The 14,771-nt window shown below is 41.4% G+C and overlaps 1 protein-coding gene across 2 annotated transcripts in view; it reads left to right on the plus strand.

Annotated features, from left to right (window-relative positions):
- Positions 1-14,771, plus strand: part of Borcs5 (BLOC-1 related complex subunit 5) — a 124,311-nt gene that overhangs the window by 87,712 nt on the left and 21,828 nt on the right. For both annotated transcript variants that reach the window (XM_023709593.1, XM_004626071.3), the window contains exon 3: positions 3,052-3,209. In XM_023709593.1, coding sequence (XP_023565361.1) covers positions 3,052-3,209 — 158 coding nt within the window. The remainder of the gene's footprint in view (positions 1-3,051; positions 3,210-14,771) is intronic.

Raw genomic sequence — 14,771 nt, forward strand, 5'->3', positions numbered from 1 at the left:
CCATCCTTTGACTTTCAGCCTATGAATGTCTTTATGAGTTAAATGTGTTTCTTGTATACAGCATATTGTTGGATTTTGTTTCCTAATCCACTGTGGTAGTCTATTTCTCTTAATGGGTGAATTGAGTCCATTTACATTGATGGTTAGAATTGAGATGTATGGACTTACGATTGACATGTTATTTACCTGTTGTTGTTTACTCCTTTTTCTCCTGTGTTTAATTGCTTGCCCTATTTAGTCGGTTGCTTCTGATCTCATTCATGGAGTTCTGATCATTTTAGTCCCTCTCTAGAACATCTTTCAGTAGCCTGTGTAGGGTTGTCTTTGTCATCATGAAATTCTTTAGCTGTTCTTTGTCATGGAAGTATTTTACTTCTCCATCCATCTTGAAAGAGAGTTTTGCAGGGTATAGTAGTCTGGGCTAGAATTTGTTTTCATAGAGGAGTTGAAGTACTCTATGCTCTTCTTGCCTTCATGGTTTGTGAAGAGTAGTCGGCCGTAATTCTGATGGGTTTTCTTTTGAATGTGATCTGCTTCTTTTCTCTAGCAGCTTTCAGTATATTATTCTTGTGCTGAATTTCTGGGATCTTGACTATTATATGTCTCGGTGTGTTTTTAATGGGGTTGAGGTTACTCGGCGTTCTGTATGCTTCGGTTATCTGAATGTCAGATTGTTTCCTCATATTTGGAAAGTTTTCTGCTATTACTTCTGTCCATATTTTTTTAACGTCATTTGTATTGACTCCTTCTTTTTTATTGATGCCTATTAGTCTCACATGGTTCATCTTTGCATCATCTTACAGGTGATGGAGTATTTTTTTTTTCCTGCATCCTAGTTGTTTTTAAGAGATCCTTTCTTACCTTTTCACTAGCTGCAACAGCATCTTCGAGATCTGAAATTCTATCTTCACTTTCACTTAAATAGTTTTGCAAGCTTGTGATTGAGATTTTAAATTCCTCTGTATCTCTTTGACTCTGCTTCATGCGATCTTTTTCTTTCCTGTATTGCTCATTCAAGGAATCCGTCATTTTTTCTAATCTCCTGTTTTTTGTTTTTTGTTTTTATCAATGTCTTCTTTAGAAGCAGTTATAAATTCTTTTATTGCAGTGTTTTTTTCAGATTGGGTTTCCTCCCTGTGTTTCTATACTTGATTCTTTACTTCAAATGCTATGAGTTCTGAGAATTATTTTTTTATTTTAGAAAAGAATTCTGCTCTGAGTTCCTCTATAACTTTCTGCTGTTGCTTATTTACTATCGACACTATTAATTCATGCATTTGAGCTGAGCTAGTGTCCTCTTCACTTGTTCTGGGTGGGCATTGGGTTTCCTCCATATGTTTCTGCATTTGATTCTTTAGTGCAGATGTTATTAATTCAGGGATTTCTTTTTTCATTTTCAATCTGAGTTCCTCTATACCTTTCTGCAGCTGTTTCTTTATTTCAGAAGCCGTTGATTCATTGATTTCAGCTGTGTCATTCCCACTTTGTTCTGTATTAGTGTCCTCTGCACTTGTTATGGGTGGGCTTGGGTTCTGAGATTGCATTTTGATCCTTCTCATTGTCACTTTGTACAGCACTGTCTTCTGACCTTTGTTGTAGATCTTTGGTGCAGTTATAACCTTAGCACCTACTGAAGTTCAGGTGCTGATCTACAAAGTTTGGATTTATCCAGTTGTGCTTGGCTTGGGTCTGGCTGCTGTATTCAGTTTCTTCCTGCTGCTGCCCTTGGCAGTGAACCTGTTGTGTCCCTCTGGCAAGGTGTTCTGCTCCTGGACTAGCTGGGTGGTTCTGTCCCCTACGCACTCTGCAGGTACTGCAGCTGCAGGGTTTTGCCCCAGGCCTGTATGCCAGGCCTGAGCTGAGTTTGGAGGGGACAAAGTGGAGTAGTGAGGAGAGGCAGCTCTCCCCCACACTCACTGGGCCCGGTCTAGGACTTTATCTAGTGATTCCTGGAACGCTGCAGAAATTCCTACTCGGTGGGCATTGTGGGGGGCGTCCCAAGGGGGTGAAAGAGGGTCTCACGCTGTGCCTGGTCTGGGACTGGTGGTTCCCATTGGCGCAGGGTAGCGGGAAGCTCTCCCACACACTCTTGGGCCTGGGCTAGGACTGGATCTAGGGTTTCCGCAATGCAGCAGAAATTCCTACTTGGCACTCGGAGTGGGGGAGGTGCTGCAGAGTGGTGGGGGGCCAAGGGGGTGGAAGAAGGTCTCAGCCACGCTGTGCCTGGGCTGGGACCAGTAGGTCCTGCCGGCGCAGGGTAGCGGGAAGCTCTCCCCCACACTCACTGGGCCTGGGCTAGGACTGGATCTATGAAAGGTTTTAAAAAAGTAATGCCCCATGTTAAGTTCAGAAGGTTTATGTTACTAAACTGATACAGAAAGAAAATGTAAAAAATGTAGGTTTAATCATGTTCTAGTTGACACCCCACTTGTTTTTCATTTTAGAATTTCTTCATAGTTTTCTTTCACATTTTACAGTATTAATTTTTCAGACACCCATTTTGTTGTTGAGAGAAATTAATACATCGTGTAGTCAATAGTATTCCTAGGGGCTGGTGAGATGGCTCAGCAAAGCACAGGGACCGCGGTTCAATCCCCCAGCACCACATGCCAGCCAGCCCCGCCCCCTGGTGGGCTGAGCTGCCCCTCCCCCCCAAAATAAATAAATTAATTAAAAAAAATAGTATTCCTAATACCTGGAAGTAACAATAGCATGATAAGATTAGAGTTCTTTCTTGGAGAAACAATTTGCTAGCTACATGGCTTTGCTAGTTTCTCAATCTCTCTGTCTCAACTGCCTTGTCTGTCAAATGAGGCAAACCACCTTATTTTCGGAGGTATAAGTGTAGAAAATAATGCACAGGAAAGCTGCACTTGGCAAAAGTGGTTGGCAGGTGACAGATGCTCAAGTGATAGTTGGATTGATTAGCATACAGCAAAAGATGCAAGATTAAATGTCTTCTCCCTTCAGTGAAATTGTTATAATAGTTTTATTCACAAATTTATTAGCAGAAACTTCCATTTCACTTCATTTTCCTTTTCTGTGTTAAAGGGCTGCTGAGTGGCCAGACTTCCCCCACAAATGCCAAGCTGGAAAGACTGGATTCCCAGCAGGTGCTGCAGCTCTGCCTCCGGTACCAGGCTCACCTGCGCCAGTGTGCGGAGGCCGTTGCTTTCGACCAGAACGCTTTGGTTAAACGAATCAAGGAGGTAATGTACTGTGGGGCAGCACACTGCTGAGTCATGGTGAATCTCTAACTTCTGATTCCTTTTCTGCTGGGCAGGGTAGCCAGTGATCCCAGCTTTATGGAAAGTGGTCATTTTCCATCTAAGATGTGATGTTTGTCTCTGTCAGTCTGGGAGATTCTTTCCTACCAGTAAAATATGATGATAAAAGGAGTGATGCACAGAACAAGGGCAATCTGGAACTCAAATCCTGGCTCACTATGATTTGGTTAGGCAGCTACTTAATTTCTATTTGTGTCAGTTTATTCATGTAAAAGGAAGCTAATAGTAACCTACCCCAAGAGTTGAGTAACAGTGAAATTGTTGAGGAAGTGTTAGCTATTATTAGTATGTGTCCTGCCATGCTAATTTGCTCAGCTAACATTATAGCTGTGAGGTGACTTCAGCTGTTTCTTGTATAAAATTTATGTTTTCTCTTTCTTTCTTTCTTTCTTTCTTTCTTTTTTTTTTTTTTTTTTTGCTGAACCGGGGATTGAACTCAGATCCTTGCGTTTGCCAGTCAGGCACTTATCCTGCTGAGCCATCTCCTCTGCCCTTTCTTTTCTAATAGGTTATAATTTATTTGAAAGTGGAAGCCTTGCCATCTCCCTCAGTTACATTTTTTCACTATACTAGCACATGAAAAGCTTAGTAGTTCTTACTGGTTGCATAGAAATAATTATGCCTACTTAATCCACAGGGCTTTTGTGAGGGAAGACACAATACAATTCATGTGCAAATGCCTAGTGAAGTAAAGAACTTGATATAAATGTTGTGTAATTACTAATAGCAGTAGTTCGTTCTTTTAAGCCTGAAAGTCTATTATTGACCAGTTCACTGAATGGCGTAGTTCTGCAAGCACCAGGTATGAGTAAATGCATTTTCCAAAGTTTCCAATCAACTTTCCTGATGTTTGAGGTAGTGTCATATAAGGAAGAAGTCAGGAGCTCTGTCTTGGAGAAGCCATGTGTGTGTGTGGCACTTTCTGAATTTAACAGAATGGCCCTAGGTCATTATTAACTCTGGCAAAAGAAAGACATGGAGAAACACCCAGAACCACAGGTTACTTTTTAATTAACAATAGAGATCATTTATCCTTGTAATTATGAAGTCATTAGTTATCTTAATGGATTTAAATTGACCAACACTTCTAACATTTAGTACTTTCTAAACTTTCATATGTATATAGGTTCTCTTTTCCCATGGATGAAATACTAGTATTTGAGAACTATTAAGACCTTTTGTATTGTTTGGAATTGATGTTGCTCTTCAGATATTACACAGTTGGCTTTTCTGTAGTATAGTCTATAGAACTCTAATTCCCAAACACTACTGTATATTGGCAGTAACTTTTTTTTTTATGGTACTGAAGATTGAACCTAGGACCTTTGTACTGAGTTCCGTGCCTGGGGATCTCCCAGTTCCCCACCCTACTCCACCACCAGTTAAATTTTGAGATAGTCTTGCTAAGCTATCCAGACTAGGTTTGAACTTTCAAGCTTTCCTGCTTTAGCCTCCAAGAGTGCTGTGGTTACAGGCATGCACCACCATGCTCCATTCACTTGGATATTTTTGTTTGAATACTGAATTCTCCCCTCCCTTCGTGGGGCATAGGGCATGCCCTTTACAAAACTGTTTTATAAGTTTACCAAGTAATACTAATGCCACTCTTCATTAGGTAGATTGGGAATTGTTGGTTTAAACTAGCTTCTACATAGACTAGTCCTCAGTAAAGAAAGCCAAGCTTTTTCCAGCCTGTTGCTGCTCTTTGGAAAGGCATAATGCAAGTTCTTTAAAGTTCTTATATATCTTACAAAAAGAACCGTTTTCCAAAATTACTTGACTTCAGAACCCTATCTTGAATAATGTCTACTAACATTCTACAGAAGTAAAGTTTTTTAGAACATTAACTTGCAAGTGTTCTTTTAGACATAAAACTTTGCCAGTTTTCACTATTGTGATAAAAGTTAACTCTGACATTAGCTCTCTGAGAGATCATTTTAAAATAATAAGCATTTTTTTAAAAAGGTCTTGTATTCCATATCTTGTTATGCAGTTTAGGAAAGTGATGCAGAGAGATTAAGTGATTGATTCAGTGTTAGAGAGCTAGGTAAAGTATTCAGTAGCTGGTAATGCCAGACAGAGCTCCTTGTTATACATCAGGGTCAAGACCTCAGAGCAGACTTCTTGGCCCTAGGTATTTGTTAGGATCACCTAGGATTTTGTCCCTCCAGTATAGGTGGTAGAAAATTTTACATTTACCCCAAGGAAGACTAACACAGTGAAGTGTCGTGTTCTTGTTGTCTAGTTACTGTGTTCATCAATTGTGAATACTCCTGTGTCAGCCAAATCTCACTCATTCCTTGCCATCTCCCCAGTTTGTGTTATAGTGTTTCATTCATAAATATTTATATATATATATATTTTTTCTTTTCAAAAGTAAAGATTCTTTTAAGCAGAACCTTTTTAGAGATAGTTTAACCTGATTTGAACACTACATGGCGTATATATGCATTGAAAATCACATTGCCCGAGGCCAGGGAGATAGCTTGGCAATCTAAGTGACTGTCTGGCAAGGGCAAGGACCTAGGTTCATTCCCCAGTACTGCATACCTTGCTGGCCCCAGATGGAGCTGGCCACTGAAACCAGATGTGGTGGTGCATGCCTGTATTCCCAGCTCTGGGGAGGCTGAGACAGGAGGATCTCTACAAGTTGGACATGCTGTTGTACCTAATGTACTTCCATGCAGTATAGCTAAGATACTTTTCAGAAAATACTGATGCTTAGATTTCACTCCCAGCCAATCAATAAAATTTTTGTAGAGCAGTGAGAGAAGGAAGAGGAAGCTGAACATTGGTATATAAGATTCTGATCTAATGCTTTTAGTGTGTAACCAGAGTTTAAAACCAGTGTTCTGGAGCTTTCATTTAATGATATTAGACTAAGGCTAGTGAGATAGCTCAGCAGACTCAGCACCTGCCTAGGCAAGCACAAGGACCTGGGTTCTATCCCCGGCTCCACTTACCCCACCAGCCTCCACCCTCAAGAGCACTGAGCTGGCCACTGAGACTGGGTGTGGTAGCGCACGCCTGTAATCCCAGTGTTGGGCAAGCTGAAAACAGGAGGATCACCACAAATCTCAGCTGTGTAGCGAAACTTTGTACGAAATATATAAAAACATAAATGAATAAAATAATACTAGACTAAGATTAAAATTCTTTCTTTTCTTTCTTTTTTTTTTTTTTAGACAGGGTCTCACTATGCAGTTCAGACTGAACTTGAACTAACTAGGTAGCTCAGGCTGGCCTCAAACTGGCAGCAGTCCTCCTGCCTCACCCTCCTGATACTGAGATTATAGGCATGCACCACTGCACCCAGTGAGGTTAAAGTTCTATTTGAGGATCTTTGGGGTTGACTTTGAGTAGTCAGTACAAGTTGAAGATCCCTACTTTCCAAATTCCAGGACATGAAATTCTCCAAAATCCAAAAGTTGAGTGTTAACATGATGCTATAAGTGAAAAATTGTACACCTGCCCTCATATAATGAGTTGCAGGTATCCTAAAAATATTGCATAAAGTTACCTTCAGGCTGTACACAGCACACAAAGTTTATTTGAAACATAAGTAAATTTTGTGTTTATACTTGGTTCCCATCTGGAAGACACCTCATTATGTATATGCAAATATCCATAACCCACAACACTTTTAGTCCCAAGCATTTTGAGTAAAAGATAGTCAACCTATAGTTAACCATGATGGTTGCAAAAATAGAGGACAGTACTAAGAGTGTTGTGCAATACCTCAAGTAGCACCTCTGTCAGGGCAGAGGATGTGAACAATTTCAGGGTTTCCATTGGTGATTTAACAAGTCCATTGTGTCTCTGCTGGTGTTAGCAAGCTCTTGCAATGTACTCATTCATACTCAGCGTAAACCTAAGGGTTGAAATTAGTCACTTGCAAATGAATGAGGTGGAGGATGTAGTTTTGATCAAACACCAACCCCCTGATGTTATTCCAGATGTTTCCTGGAAATTTGGTGAGAAGTATGAGGAAGTAGCATAATGCAGTATGTGGTGACAAGTGCAGGAACTTCATGACCTCAGAGATTGAGTATTAAGTAGAAGTATAGAACCTAGATCAGCTAGACATCCAGAAGTTATATTTATTGTAATCACTCCAGGTGAAAAGAAAACATGGCCATTAGCATTTCTGAATTGATAAAAGAAAGTTATGCTTTCCTGGTGTTAAATTTGATGATACTCTTGAATTAAAAGTTTATACAAGGGCCAGCTAGATAGCTCGGCAGGCTAAAGTGCCTACTTAGGCAGAGCACAGTGGCCGGGGGTTCAATCCCCAGTGTGCTGTGCCGGCCCCACCTCTGGGGCGCACTGAGACTGGGCATGGAGGCACTTGCCTGTAATCCCAGCGCTGTAAACGGAAGGATCACTATGAGTCCAGTCTACGTAGTGAGACCCTGTATGTCCTGTAGACCCTGTCCTAAATTCATAAAAAAAAAAAAAAAATTCAAAAAAAGTTTACATATGAGGGGAAGAAAAAAAGTGAAGAGATTTGCTGTCAGAGTCTTATAGCATCTTTTAAATTTAAAAGACCGTTTTCATTAGTACATACTTCCAGTACATATGATTACATTTATCACAGGGTTGAAAAGTACACGTTAGCATGTCTTAGCTCCTTCTACATCCCTTTCTTCTCCTGTGCCCCTCCCTCCGTCTTTTGATTTCTTTTGCATAAGAACTATCTCTCTGTTTCCTATTATCTTTTACTTTTCCCTTTAATGTATTTATACTTTGGATTTCTCATATTAGAGAACCCTTGTGATATTTAAGCTTTATGTCTTATTCATTTCATTTAGTATTATAGTTTCAAAGTACCTTTTCTTACAAATGACTCAGAAGTGTTCTTTACAGCAGAGTAGTATTTGATCGTATGTAAACGCCACATTTTCTTTGTCCATTCACCAGTTGGTAGACATATATGCCACTTCAGAGATTGAGCTGTAACGAATTGTGCTGTTGTAGACATGAGTATGCATGTGTCTCTGTGTAGAATGCCTTTACCTGTTTTGGGAAGATAGTCCTCAGAAGGGAAATTCCCTTGGCCCAGTGCAATTTCTAATTTTAGTTTTTTGAGGCATCTCCATATGGATTTCCATAGTGATTTGTAGTATATCTTGACCACTAGTTTCTTTAAGACTATGTCATGGCCTTATAGCCAGCCAACCATTGCTAAGCAGCTGCAGTAGACTCACTTAGTGGAAGGTTCATTGGGAGTTACAGAGAGACGAGATATTGTCCTGGTTCTTTGAGAGCTTAGTTTGGGTGAAAGAATGAAGGTACACAGAAAAAATATGAATGATAAGGCACTATGAATAGAGTGCTTAACTAGTGTTGTATAGGCCTTAGAGATCATGATATCCTGGAAAAAGAAAGAAAAAAGAGAAAACCAGGGTTTGAGAAACGAAGCAGGGTATGCTAGTGGGGAACAGCTTAGTGGTCTTAGAAGAAAATTAACTGCAGGGCATCTGGGACAGTGAAGAAACTGACATGAGTTCTGGTAAACATGCTCAAAGAAATATTCGCATGAGGAACACAGAATGTTGGAGGTGAAAGGGCCTTAGAGACTCTCGTCTGGTACTGTTATTATTTAGATATAGAAATTGAAGGTTTTTAGAATGATTTACCCAGGCTTACAAAGCGAGATAGTGGCTAGAAGTAAGTTTAATTAAAAAATAAATGAGCAAAAGGAATTTTTTTTTTGAGAGAGAAAGTAAGATAAAATTTAATATGATCTCATAGCAAAAGGGATTTTTATGTTTTTACTTTTATTTATCAGTATTGTTTTACAGGTAGTTCTCTTGAATGTGTTTACAGGCCAAGGGAGAGACAGAAAGACATGATCAAATGTAAAGGAGGAAAAGGGGGATTCTTACCAAGAGTCCCTAAGTCAGAGGCAAGCTGTGGAGGGCCCTGGACGCTGGGGCGCGTCTGTGCTGAAGGAGCAAGAAGGATCCATCTGTGAAGGAGCAGGGCCTTCACTCCATGGCACTGGGGTTATGATGAACACAGTGGGGAGTGCGGGGAGGCACTGAGGGACATGCATGGAAATGTTTGTATGTGGCCCTTGTCTTGCTTGGCTGAGTGGTTCTGAGTGTGAATTTGAGAACCACACTGTGGGGGTTCAAATCCTGGCACAGCCTCTAGCTAGTTTCATGACCTTGGACAAGTTAATTAATCCTTCTGAGCCTCAGTTTCCTCTTTTGCTTAGTGGTATAAAAACAATTTTGTGAGGGTGAAACAAGTTACTCCTATAAAGTGCCTGGGACTATGCCTTCCTCTGGTGAATGCTGTAGTGTCCGCTCTTATTAGTGTCTTAAATATGGAGGATATTAACTGGCCCAGTGAATTACTCAGCACTGGGGATTGGACCCAGGTCCTTCACAGTGAGCAGTATCTGCAGTCCTTTAAGATTCTGAGACAGAACCCCACAGTGTCTCTGTGCTGTCCAGGCTGGGTGTGGACTTGCGGTCCTTCTGCCTCAGCCTCCTGTTGTGCTCAGAGTACAAGCTTGGGCCACTGAATGTGCCTGAAGTCCTTGGTACTAGTAGTACCCTACATATTGACTCATTTTGCAATTCTGCTTTTACTCAAATGTGATGACTGAATAGAAGCAAGTCAGGTGATTTTAGTGGTTTGCAGTTTTGCTCACACCCTCTGTGATTTCTTCCATGCCATAAACATATAAATTTTTGGAATTTTTATATTTAACTGTCCTGTTTGACTTCTGAATAGCAAACTAGTTCCCCATTGGTCATAACAGATACAAAAATGGATGATGACAAATGATTAGCCCTTGGCTTCTAGGCTGTGAATACATCATTTCTTATTTTGGTGAATGTCTGTGATCCCTCATCAGTTCCTGTTAAGGATTCAAGCTGGCACAGAGACACTCCTGAGTTTCAGATTACATCTGTCATTCAAATTTGGGTTGACTGATTAAAGTGCCTGCTTAGACAGATGCAGGGGCTGCAGGGTCTAGGAGTTTGATTCCTATGCCTGGCCTGCCATGCCCGCTCCACCCCCAGGGCGCACTGAGATGGCAACTAAGACTGGGCGTGGTGACATGGACCTGTAATCCCAGCACTTGAGAGGCTATAAACAGGAGAATCCCTACAAATCTGATCTACGTAGTAAGACCCTATAGAACCTGTACTAAATACATTAAAAAAAATTTGGGTTGACTGAAAGGCAAATGAGAAAGGAGCATGTTTTCTCTCTATTTGTGCTCTTCTCTGGGCATGTGGGGGTGGGGAAGAGGTGGTCAGGAAGGAGGGCACAGATGCACAGTCCAGGAAGATGGGGTTGCGTCATGTGGAACTTCTGGGGTCATCGATTAGGGTCACTGTCGTTGCTGTCAGTGGGTAAATGTGTTCATAGACTTGAATACATTCCTAACTAGGATAAAATACTAGGTTTATTTTGGTACAGCGACTATATTCATGCTTAATCACCTGGAGAATAAAGTCAGATACAGTTCTGGTAAGATCTGTGCTTTTAATTCTTAGATGTAGTGATAAGCGTGCTGTGGTAGCATGAATGGATTAGAAGCATTGGAGGGGATTTCTGGTGAATGGATCTGAAAAGTTAGAAGCCCTGTGACTTCTCTAATTCTGCATTTTCATTGCACAGAAGCAAGGGCCTTAAAGTTTGAGACTTTCTTTTTTTGGAGGGGCGGTACTGGGAATGGAACTCATGATCTCATACTTGCCAGGCAGGCACTGCACCACTGAGCTGTATCCCAGGCCGTGGGATTTCCTTCACATCTTTCTACTTGTTAATGTCTAAGATGATATTAAAAGATGAATCTTCGGGGCTGGTGAGATGGCTCAGTGGTCTAAAGCACCTACTTAGAACAAGCTTAGCAAAGCACAGGGACTGCGGTTCAATCCCCCAGCTCCACATGCCAGCCAGCCCCGCCCCCTGGTGGGCGGAGCTGACCACACACACACACACACACACACACACACACACAAATAAATAAATGTTTAAAAAAAAAAAAAGATGAATCTTCATGATTGCCAGTATTCTTTACCACTGTGTAGTATTGACTGTCCCCTAACCCAGCAGTCCAAAATTGAAGATTTTCCAAAACTCAGAACTCTTCAAGCAATGACCCAGTTTTCAAACAGTGTCATGTTGTCATACTAGGGTTGCTCAATTGGTAAAGTATATGTAAATATTCCAAAGTCTGAAGCACCTCTGTGCACAGGCATTTTGATTAAGGGATGCTCACTCAGCCTGTGCTTCTCTGTTCTTCTTTGAAATCCTGTTTCCTTTGTAGTTTTCCTTTTCCACAGAGTGGGCACTCAGCTGATATTTGAAGGAATACACAAAAGCTGCCATTGAGGGGCTGGCCAGGTGTTTCTCTCTGTTGATGGTTCTGTAGTGTGTAAGACTTTGCTGAAACCATTTTCCAAGAGTTTGACCTGACTTCCTGTGCTATGCATCCTCCCAGGGGACAGAGCACACATGGTCAAGGAGTTTTTCCCAGTGTGGTGCAGAGAATCGGCATCTGAACTAGCCTCAGCATGAACCTCGTGGTACTTACTCTGTGTCTGCCACCTGACCGAATCTCCTTTAAATAACAACACTGGTAGTTCCTCTTGCTGCTTTTAAACATATTTTGCCATCAATTGCTGTTTCTTTTTTTTAAATTTGAAATTATAAAATGCTTAGGTGTACTTAATCTTAAGATTAAAAAATTTTGACAGGAACATTGAGGTATCTAACTTCTTTTTGCTGAAATAATAGTAAAGCATTTCAAGAAAATTTTGTACATTCTATCTTACAAGTTGCTGTGGCAGGAGTGGGGGACCTGAGTTACTCTGGTATACATTTCTTTTCTTTTTTTTTTTTTGCGGAACTGGGGATTGAACTCAGGCTCTTGCACTTGCCAGGCAAGCACATATTCTACTTAGCCATCTCCCCAGCCTTGGTATACATTTCAGATTGAAGTTATACAATATAAATTATAGCCCAGTTCCTCCTTTGAGAAACCTTTCTTTTCATTAAGAAATATAACTGGGTTGGGAGATAGCTCAATGGTCTAAGCGCCTGCCTGGCAAGTGCAAGGCCCCAGGTATGATCACTAGTACCACATACCATGCCGGCTCCACACTGTGCCAGCCACCAAAACTGGACATCATGGTGCACAACAGTAATCCAAGCTCTGGGGAGGCTGAGACAGGAGGATCACTACAAATCCGAGCTGTGTAGTGAGACTATAACAAACAAATAAATAAATGATTAAAAAATTAAAAATAAAGTAATTCCTTGGGTGATAGGAAATATAGATAGGGGATTTGGCTTATTCTGATTTACTAGCAGTAAGGTATGTTGTACAGTACTTCCTTGGGCCTGGGCCTACAGTTCCTTCAGCATTATCCTGCCAAAAGAGAAATTCTGGAACTGAAAGCTACTAACTATAGTTTATTACTTGCCTGTTGGAAATGTAGTTTGTGTTTTTTTGGCAAGGTGTTGCCAAAGCCCAGTTAGTTGACTGCTATCGGATTTAACTCCGTTCATGTTCTGGAGAGTGGCATATGAACATGTATGAGAAGCCCCATTTCCCCTCAGTGTGCCTGCCCTAGATATGCCCCTAGACGGCTGGCCCTGCCAGTTCTCCTAGTGCTTTCCACCTGTGCCAGACCCTGGAGCCCCTGTGTTTTTCCCTCCCTGCACTCATTTCCAGTCTGCCAGAGCAGGCAGTGTGAGAGGCCCCAGGAACCCAGAGTATCTGTGATCCATAAACCAACTAATGGACACTGTTATGGGCACCTGGGTCATACAAGTGGAATTAAGGCTGGGGAGAGATGTTCCCTGTCATATATATCTTTAGTGGAGAAGTTCAGCACATGTGAACATTGCTACTGTTATGTTTTGCATCTGGCATATTTCCCCAAAGCTCATGTGTTAAAAGCTAGGTCTCCAAAGTGGTGCTTATGGGGAGGTAGTGGGACCTTTAAAAGTCAAGACTGGCAGAAGTCTTTGGGACTTTGGGAGTGAGCCCTTGAAGGGCATAGTGTTACCCTAACCTGTGCATTGTTTCATTTTTTGCTTCTTGGCCCTAAAGTACATACATGATTCTGTTCTCCTTGCTCCTGCCATAATGTATCATGTCATGACAGGCTCAAGCAACAAGGCCAGGGCTGGTGAGATGGCTCAGTGGTCTAAAGCACCTGCTTGGAACAAGCTTGGCAAAGCACAGGGACCGCGGTTCGGTCCCCCAGCACCACATGCCTGCCAGCCCCGCCCCCTGGTGGGCTGAGCTAGCCACACACACTAAAAAAAATAAATAAATAAATGTTTAAAAAAATAAATAAAAGTCTCTGGAAAAAGTTCCCCTTTTAAAAAAAAATAAATAAATACATCTGGTAAATGCAAAGTTTAACAGATTATTCAGCTACTTCATGCTACTAACTCAAACTTTCCCATTCTTTTAGAAAATATAAAGGTTTTGAGAGTTGTATTAGGCAGGGTAGGCAAGGATGCAACTATAGATAGACTCAGTAATTGTAAGGCTTCAAGTACAACAGAAGTTTATTTCTTGCTCATCTTCAATGGAGATACTTGTGGTAATACTCCTCCTTTGAATTCAGAGGCTCAAACACCTTCTGTCTTGTACCTCTGCCATCCTCACAGACTGTGGCAGTGGCGGCGTTCAGCTGGCAGGAAAGAGCCAGGAGAGTCTTCAAGCCTGTACCTGTAAGCGTCACATATCTGCTTAGAACTCAATCACATGGCTGAAGCTAAATCCAAAGGCAACTGGGTGGTATATCTGTGTCCTCATAATTATACTAAGTATTGAACGTCTGTGTCTTTTTCTTTTTCCTTCCCTATCTGAAAGTTTGAGTTCTTCCCTTTAGCAGGGCATAATTGCTAAAGGCAAGGAGATTTCACCTAAAGACCTTGATTCATATTCATTGCTTTAATGGCAGTTACCACTTCTCAGCAAGTGACTTACGTCTATGCACAAAGCAGTAGAGATGCAAGTCACTTGCTGAGAAGTGGTAACTGCTACTAAAACAGTGAATATGAATCAAAGAAACAGATGTAGAAAGATTTATGGGTGCCCCCCCCCTTGCCTTTGCTGAGTTTTAGATTCATTTGCATGTTTGTAGTGTCCAAGATTCACGAAATTGAAACTGTGGTTTGGCCTCTGCTCCTGCTCTATGCCTTCTGTTGTGCTAGAACCCGCTGTACCTGTGCCTGCTCAGTCCTGTCCTCCATCGGTGATGCCACCAGCCTAGAAACAAAAAGTGATCCTGGTCTCACGTGCTTACCATTTGCTGAGTCTAGAATATGCATTTTACATGTATTATTACTGTATCTACACTTGACAAATAAACTGGAAGTTCAGGCACCCAAAAGGTACTAGGTTCAAGGGTTATAATTGTTGCAACTGGGCTAAAGCACCTACTTGGAACAAGCTTAGCAAAAGCATCAGGGACCGCGGTTCAATCCCCCAGC

The sequence above is a fragment of the Octodon degus genome, unplaced genomic scaffold (genome assembly GCF_000260255.1).
Source record: "Octodon degus isolate 3935 unplaced genomic scaffold, OctDeg1.0 scaffold00012, whole genome shotgun sequence".
In the NCBI taxonomy this organism is placed as follows: Eukaryota; Metazoa; Chordata; class Mammalia; order Rodentia; family Octodontidae; genus Octodon; species Octodon degus.